This window comes from Gymnoscopelus microlampas, assembly GCF_963454915.1.
Source record: "Gymnoscopelus microlampas genome assembly, chromosome: 17".
Classification (NCBI taxonomy): domain Eukaryota; kingdom Metazoa; phylum Chordata; class Actinopteri; order Myctophiformes; family Myctophidae; genus Gymnoscopelus; species Gymnoscopelus microlampas.
In genome coordinates this window covers 9,225,670-9,234,159 of record NC_139954.1, presented here as the reverse complement: position 1 = coordinate 9,234,159, position 8,490 = coordinate 9,225,670, and the positions used below count along the sequence as shown (strand labels likewise).

Sequence of the window (8,490 nt, the reverse complement as noted above, 5' to 3'; positions counted from 1 at the left end):
TTGTGACAACCACAATCCCCGAAACACAAGACGCTCGACAAAACCAGATGCACCACGTGTGGATTTGAACCCACAACCTCCCGTGGTGGTGGTGGGCAGGGACTTTAACACTGCGACACCCAATCGCTTTAAGTGGTTAATTAATGATAAAGCCATCAGGTGATATTGATTATGACATCGATGTGTGATCGTTTGTTTACGTTGTCAGGAGGTGGACCAGTGGTCGTTTGACGTGTTCAGCTTCCATGAAGCCAGTGGAGAACACGCCCTTAAGTTTGTGGTCCACGACCTCCTGACCCGATATGACCTCATCAACAGGTTCAGGGTGGGTGTGGAGTATTTGTATGTACAGTATGGTGCAATAAAGTGAACATAAGTTTTCATTGACATTTCTGAGCAACAAGACATCATACTGTTTCAAGATCTCAATGGTCTTCATGGGTATGTTAATGAGCGAATTCATCCTTTAATTTACATCATTTCGTAGAAAATCCATATTGTATTCAAAATTATATATTTTTTCATAATGTGTGCGTGTATGTGCGTGTGCGTGTGTGTGTGCGTGTGCGTGTGCGTGTGTGTGTGTGTGTGTGTGTGTGTGTGTGTGTTTTTGTAAACTTGTTAGGACCAAATGTCCCCACAAGTATATTAGAATATAGACGTTGTGAGGACCATTTTCCTGGTCCTCACAAGAAAAAAATACATTTAGAAGTTAGGTTCAGGGGTTGGAATGAGAGTAAACATGATTTTAAAGGCATTGACGGCGAGTCAGAGATGAACAAACACCTCGCCTCCAGCAGTTCATTTCCCCGACCACCAGGGGGTGACGCAGGAGGGACTTCCATAGAGCTAAGGGAACTTCTGAAGGGGCCATGCTGAAAATAGGTTGCTTTATTCGGATATAATTCGCGGAACTGCCCGCCCCTGCTGGTTCTCTGAATTTTTATTTTTAAATAGGCTCTTTCATGATAAATTGACCACATATATGAAGTTAAACAACTAAATTCTATCCAAACGCTATCTTAAAAGTAAATTCTGTGCTTCAAAAACAAAGTTTGAGAGCGTTTTAAAACCGAAAGTAAAAAGTTCACACGGACATGGACGCGCACGGACGCGCACATGCGTGCGTTAATTTACGACCCGGACAAACATAAACAGTAGGGAAAATACGGATTTCAGAAAGAGGACTGTGTTTCAATGCAGGAAAACACTCCAGCATCATTATATAGTGGCTGATAGAGGGGAAAAATGCTATATATATATATATATATATATATATATATATATATATATATATATATATATATATTTTTTTTTTTTTTTTAATTTAGGCTTAATGTTGCATAGAATCCCTTTAAACTTAGTTGCGTGCCAGTGTCATGCACCGGAAAATAGCCGATCTACAAGCTCTGCTATTTTTTGGCTCTAGACTTAGTTAAAAAAGCCAAGAAGAAATTAAAATAGCATTCATAAAATCGTCGTCCTAAAATGTTAATGTCCTCACAAGTATAGTAATACAAACGTGTGTGTGTATGTGGTCTAGATCCCAGTCCAGGCTCTGGTGCAGTTCGTGGAGCAGTTGGAGTGTGGGTACAGTAAACACGGGAACCCCTACCACAACCTGATCCACGCTGCTGACGTCACCCAGACCGTCCACTGCTTGATGCTGCACACCGGCCTCATGGTACTGAGCACATCTTTTTCAAACTACTCGGACCAGTACGCAAGTCTGGAACCATGTGTTGGGAATGCATGCACCTCGTACTTTGTTGTCAGAGCACTCGCTGTACATGTTGTCAGAGTACCCAAAGCTGTAGCCATTACTGCGGTTTAAACGGGCACGATGCGAATCGACAATGCATGCCCCACCCGTTTATGCGATACCTGTTGTATTTGTTGTGTTTGTTGTTCACAGCTGCTCTGTGTACGTTGTACAAAGTAACCGTTGTACCCGTTCAGTACCCAGGGCTGTACAGTGTTCATTTCGTCGACTTTTTTCACTGACAAAGTCTAAATAAAAACTAAGCTATGATGACTAAAACTAAATATAAGTTTGTCAACTAATAAAAACTAGACAAAAATATTAGGGCGGGTCTGATGGAAAAGAGATACTAAAAGACGTATATTGTGATGCCACCACTGTACACTTTTTATCATTATTTGGCTCATTAAAAACTGGCAGGAGGATGAAATAGTTAGCTAAGTTAATAGTGGTGTGTGTCATTGTGTGTGTCTTTTCAGCATTGGTTCAGTGAGCTGGAGATTCTGGCCATGGTGTTAGCAGCAGCCATCCATGACTTTGAACATACTGGAACCACCAACAATTTCCACATTCAGACCAGGTGACGCGCACACACACACACACACACGCAGGCACACACGTATGTATGTACAGTATGTATGTACGCATACACACACCCTGACACCCAGCATTACACCAGGCTATTTTTGCTAGCACCCCAACATCAGGATTTTTCTATGCACGACCCACATGCAGGAAATCTCAATCTGGCTCCAACTCAAAGTGCAAACACAGGTCTTTATTCTCCAGCCCTCATAACATAGCCTGGTAAACCATCCCGGTCCCTGAATTCACATTTCATTAGATTGTGTGAATTCCCCGACCGGGACTGTTTACCAGGCTACTCATAACACACAATGGGGTAAAAGAAACAGAGGATCCACAAACAATCTCCATAACAAACTGGATTATATAGACAGGGAACTCACGAGACACAGGTGGAAGTTAAAGACAATCAACACAGGGATAGGCCGGTGCAAACAGGACACAGGTGACAAGGGTTAACAATAATCAGGGTGGGGAGACAAGACAGATAACAGTTACAAGGGCGGACAGGAAGGCACAAGAACACTACTACAAAATAAGATGCACAAGAGACATGTGGACGGTTTCATCATGGTTTCATCTCATCGGTTGGTGTCCTCAACCTCTCGCTGTGAGATGCACTGATCCTCTGTGGTGAGTGGTGTTTTCAGGAAGTTATTTATGGTGGAGAAAAGCTGAGGGCCTTTTAGCAGGCCTTTCAATGCTCTCTGTATGCCAGTCTGTGAGTCCTGACGCCTTGAGACGGCGCTCAAGGACACCAGGGGGGAAGAGCGTGAGAAAGTGACTGATGTAGTTTTGGCACACGAGTGAAAATGCTCAGGGTGCTATTGTATAAGTTATTGTATAAGTCCAATGATGTGTCATGATCCCCCCCCCCCTTTTCATAAATACTTTATGCTTTCAATTGCTAGTTTCAAGTCTTCCTCGCACAGCATGATATGCGTTTTTGTAAATTACCGTAAAATGGATGATAAAGTTATATGTTATGGGCTCTGCTGGGCTTGTGATTGGGTGATTGGGCTCTTTTTCAATATATAGTCTACTATGGAATGACCAGACTAACCAAAACACTAAATTACTATTTCAATGGTTCCTGTCCATCAGGTCAGAGGTGGCCATTCTCTACAATGATAGGTCGGTTCTGGAGAACCACCATGTTTGCGCCGCCTACAGGCTGATGGCTGAAGAGGACATGAATATTCTGATTAACCTCAACAAAGATGACTGGAGGTAACACACACACACGACACCAGTGCGCAACTAAGTGTAAATCAGATATAAATAATAGTATAGTAAATACAATAGGTACAAATTCTCATACCTACTTCCATTCGTGCCATCAATAATAGTAGCAGCAGGAGGAGGTAGCTATGAGTAGCTAGCTATTATTATCTGGATCTTGTGATTATGTCTATGTCTATGTGTGTCTTGTGTATGTATGTTTACTGTGTGTTGGAGTTTCTTACTATCTGCTGTAACATAAATTGCCCAGTTTGGGACATAATAAACTTGCACTTGATAACTCTATTTCTGATCCCTAAACCTAGACGTCTTAATCCTGATCCTAGCTACGACCTGAATCTTTTCTTAATTGTAAACGTATCTATAAAAATATTTTTTTCTACCATTGAATGGTCCTCACAGCATCTGTTTCTGATATTTTACTATACTTGTGGGGACGTTTGGTCACACGCACGCACGCACGCACGCACGCACGCACGCACACACACACACACACACACACACACACACACACACACACACACACACACACACACACACACACACACACACACACTTCATGATGGACGCACTTGGATGGATAAAGTCCAAGCTAACCTCTTTGTGATGTGTGTGTGTGTTCTCAGGGAGCTGAGGGCTTTGGTGATAGAGATGGTGATGTCTACAGATATGTCCTGTCACTTCCAGCAGATTAAAGCCATGAAGAACACTCTGGCACAGGGCCATGGGTCAGTGTTACACCCTTAAAGCCCCATTCAGACCGCCTGGCGTGGCGCGGAACATTCACTTTGATTTGAATGTAATCTCTATGCAAATGAGCGTTTGAATATTTCCCTTTAGCACCGTGAAGCGGGACATCAAAAAGCGTGCTTCACGGCTCCCTTTTCCTCATCTTTGGCGCAGCAAGAATTCCATTTTGGAAGCAAGCTAACTAGCCTTCAGCCAATCAGGGCACAGCATGATCTGATCATGTAATTGGTCCTCACTAATGCACATAACGATATGGCACCGTTTTTGTCTATTCACTCTGTGTCTCAGAGGAGGGCTGTGGACAGTTCAGAAACCCGCCTACCAGTGACATCATCGGTAGGCAAGTTTGGTCATTTCAAACAATTACATATTTTCTAATGCGAGAACAATGGCTTCTATTATAGCATGCTAACTTTCCAGGAATAGAAAGCCTGCCGTTTCTATTAGCTTGGATTCCCCATCGATGATGTCACTGGTTCTGAACTGTCCACTGCCCCTCCCATGAGACACACAGACTCAGTGGACAATAATTGTGCCATATTATAATGAGCATTAATGAGGATTTTATATTAATGAGGAGTTATATGAAGATAAGTTGTAAATGGGTGAAGTTGTCCCTTCTCTCTCTCTCTCTCTCTCTCTCTCTCTCTCTCTCTCTCCTGTTCTCCTGTCTACCAGGATTGATAAACCCAAGGTACTGTCATTGCTGCTGCATGCGGCAGACATCAGTCATCCAGCCAAGTCCTGGGCGCTCCACTACCGCTGGACACACAGCCTGATGGAGGAGTTCTTTAGACAGGTACCTTGATTGATTGATTGATTGATTGATTGATTGATTGATTGATTGATTGATTGATTGATTGATTGATTGACATAATACTTTAACCAATTAAAGAAGTCTGTTAAAGGAGAGATCCGCACATTTTAAGTGTTATCTTTGATGTGTCGCTAATCACTCACCAACATTGAAAGGGACGTTGAGTTATTCCCAGAGAGTCCCCTTCGTCCAGTCTAACGACCCCCTCCGTTGGCATAATGGGAGCCCGTGGAAGGCTGAAATTTGCCTAATATAACAGATGCAAAGTTCGTTTTTTCTCTACTCCTGCTCATTGTTGAGTGTCATGATACTCAAACATGCACTGAATGTCGCGAACGAGCGACCATTCGTGCAGAACGAGACGACGCAGGTTGCTTGTTTTTCCATAGACGCCAGGTTCTATGGAAGAAACAAGCAACCTGCGTCATCTCGTTCTGAGCGTACGGTGGCTCGTTCGCGACATTCAGTGCATGTTTGAGTATCATGACACTCAACAATGAGCAGGAGTAGAGAAAAAACTAACTTTGCATCTGTTATATTAGGCGAATTTCAGCCTTCCACGGGCTCCCATTATGCCAACGGAGGGGGTCGTTAGACTGGACGAAGGGGACTCTCTGGGAATAACTCAACGTCCCTTTCAATGTTGGTGAGTGATTAGCGACACATCAAAGATAACACTTAAAATGTGCGGATCTCTCCTTTAACAGTGTACAGTCAAAGGTTATGCTAAAAGGATAACACAAAAAGCCCTATGGAAAGCTCCCCCAGAAAACATTGATTGAATCTGCAGCCTTCATCATAAAAGGCTCTTTTTTTCCAAACATACTGTTTCTGACATTTCATAGACATTTCATCATCCTGCTACTGTAGATCTTTTTCCTGACAGCAACACGTGACGTACGGACCGTTGAACCTGTGCATTTCCATTTTCTTTGTACAATTTCATCAACCTCATGTCATATGAGATAAGAAATATTATTTCTGCAGCTCTGTAGATGGGTTGTTATAGTTAAGCCTCCACACAGTTCAAAGGGTACAAAGGTACATAGCTCTCGAGCTATATTGTGTTTTAACCTTTTGACAGCTATGTACAAATATGTTTATGCATGCATTTCTGTCAAAGAAGATGTCAATCAATCAATCAATCAATCAATCAGTTGTGTGACTGAGTGAAGCGTTTTATAAACACACATCAGATGACCTGGCCATGTGCCAGGCTAACAGTGATTTTGTGGTTTCCAGGGCGATAAGGAGGTGGAGCTTGGACTTCCGTTCTCTCCGCTCTGCGACCGCAAAGCCACCATGATTGCCCAATCACAGATAGGTAAGAACCTCCATTGCCCAATCACAGATAGGTAAGAACCTCCATTGCCCAATCGCAGATCGGTTACAACTTCCATCGCCCAATCTGTCTGTCTGTCTGTCTCAGTGGTGGAAAAATAACTAAGTACATTTACTCAAGTACTGTACTTAAGTACAATTATTAGTTTTTTGTACTTTACTGGAGTATTTCCAATTTTCTACAAGCTCACGATACGTTGCGATGTGACGCGTTGTGAGCTTGTAGATCGGCTATTTTCAAAAGATTTTGTATACATTTTGAACTTGTGAAATGGGACATTCTGCACAATGAGTACATTTACTTTTGGTACTTTAAGTATAGAGTCCATCTACATTGCAGTATTGGTACTTTTACTTAAGTAAAACATGTAAGTACTTCTTCCATCACTGGTCTGTCTGCAGGGTTCATTGACTTCATAGTGGAGCCAACCTTCAGCGTTTTGGTGGACACAACAGAGAAGGTGATTTTACCTCTGGTAGAGGAGGAGAGGAGATCACTGGAGACTGGACAGAGGAGGTAATACTAACATGAAATACTAATGTAGGCCTACAACACTACTGTAGTAATACTACTGTACCTCCAGGGTTGGGTTTGCTGGGGAGGGGGGGTCCACCATGCCTCTGCGTTTGATATCCTCCACTCATTCATTTTTATGGCCGGTGGGAATATGTTTGTTTTATCCCTGCTTCTGGTCATCCTTCTACCGATATACTCACACCATTCCTCCTCTGTACTCTTATGTCCAAACCATCTCAGTCTGGCCTCACTGGCTTGATCCCCAAAAACCTCTAACATGCACTGTCCCCCGTGTACTGCTTCTCTCCTTTGGTCCAGTCTGACGGGAAGTGGTTCCGTCACGGTGGAGTCAGTCCAGAGACACAGTGAGGATGGGCAAACCAATTTTGCTCTGTCGTCTGTCGACCTGAAAACTCTGCGGTTCCAGTTCACCTCCGTTATCAACAGCAACAAAGACACGTGGAGAGAACTGGCTGAAAAAGGTGCGCACGCAAGCACACAGTACACACACACACTGACACACACACAAGCATTGTACCGATGTGACATACTGGTAACCGATACAAACATTGCTGTTATGGTCAATAGATATCAATGGATATTTACAGATGTCGATATTATCTGCATAAAAACAAGTTCACATTTTGTCCGTTCTGAAAACACGTGTAAACACTGAATTTAAAAAAAAGGCAATGTCTCTTCTTCACTAGTGTGAATTCCAAAATCAGCGCTGCACGATATTAAAACCGACATATTATTTTGATATTGGTTCGATATCAATATTGCATTTTCAAGGACGATATTACTGATACCGATATGATGACTGATTAATCGCACATCCCTAACACAAAAACATGCAAAACATTGTGTGTGTGTGTGTGTGTGTGTGTGTGTGTGTGTGTGTGTGTGTGTGTGTGTGTGTGTGTGTGTGTGTGTGTGTGTGTGTGTGTGTGTGTCTATGCCTTAAGAAACGGCCAATAAGGAGAGAGGAGCATCCTCAAACAGACCGGAGGAGGCGGAGTCCAAAAACGAATCAAATGCCTCTCCCATCCACAGCAGCGCTGACGGACAGGGAGCCAGCCAATCACGGAGTGCCTCCCCCGATGACCCCGCCCCTCCTGATCACCTGACCTTGAACGGTGGGAACTTTTACCTCTTTAACCTCCATGGATTTCAATGGACCCTTATGGTTCCATTTGGTTCCATTTGTACACTCCCAGAGTTAAATGAACATTGAGGATTGTAAATTGACGTTCAGAAGCATCTTCAATAAATAAAACCCTAATGGTGGATGTTTCATAAAAGAAAAGGTTAAAGCTTCAATCTGCAATTTCTTCAACTGGTTGTAGACAAAAAAAACAGCAGGAACATAGGTTTATTTAGAATGATAATACCTAAACATCAGAATTCTACATATTGTGCTAAATTGTTGAGGAAAAATAGTGTGAAGAACAGACGCCGTTTCACAAATCTCAA

General features: G+C 42.8%; 1 protein-coding gene across 1 annotated transcript in view; it reads left to right on the top strand.

Moving 5' to 3' along the window:
- The window catches only part of pde1a (phosphodiesterase 1A, calmodulin-dependent), a gene marked incomplete at both ends in the record, with an annotated part of 10,136 nt that extends 1,992 nt beyond the window's left edge, over nt 1–8,144 (top strand). Inside the window, 10 exons of the mRNA XM_084084102.1 lie at nt 209–325; nt 1,544–1,684; nt 2,242–2,342; nt 3,452–3,577; nt 4,216–4,317; nt 5,018–5,138; nt 6,399–6,480; nt 6,900–7,014; nt 7,333–7,496; nt 8,071–8,144. Coding sequence (XP_083940228.1) covers nt 209–325; nt 1,544–1,684; nt 2,242–2,342; nt 3,452–3,577; nt 4,216–4,317; nt 5,018–5,138; nt 6,399–6,480; nt 6,900–7,014; nt 7,333–7,496; nt 8,071–8,144 — 1,143 coding nt within the window. The remainder of the gene's footprint in view (nt 1–208; nt 326–1,543; nt 1,685–2,241; nt 2,343–3,451; nt 3,578–4,215; nt 4,318–5,017; nt 5,139–6,398; nt 6,481–6,899; nt 7,015–7,332; nt 7,497–8,070) is intronic.
- Nucleotides 8,145–8,490: the final 346 nt, after the last annotated feature.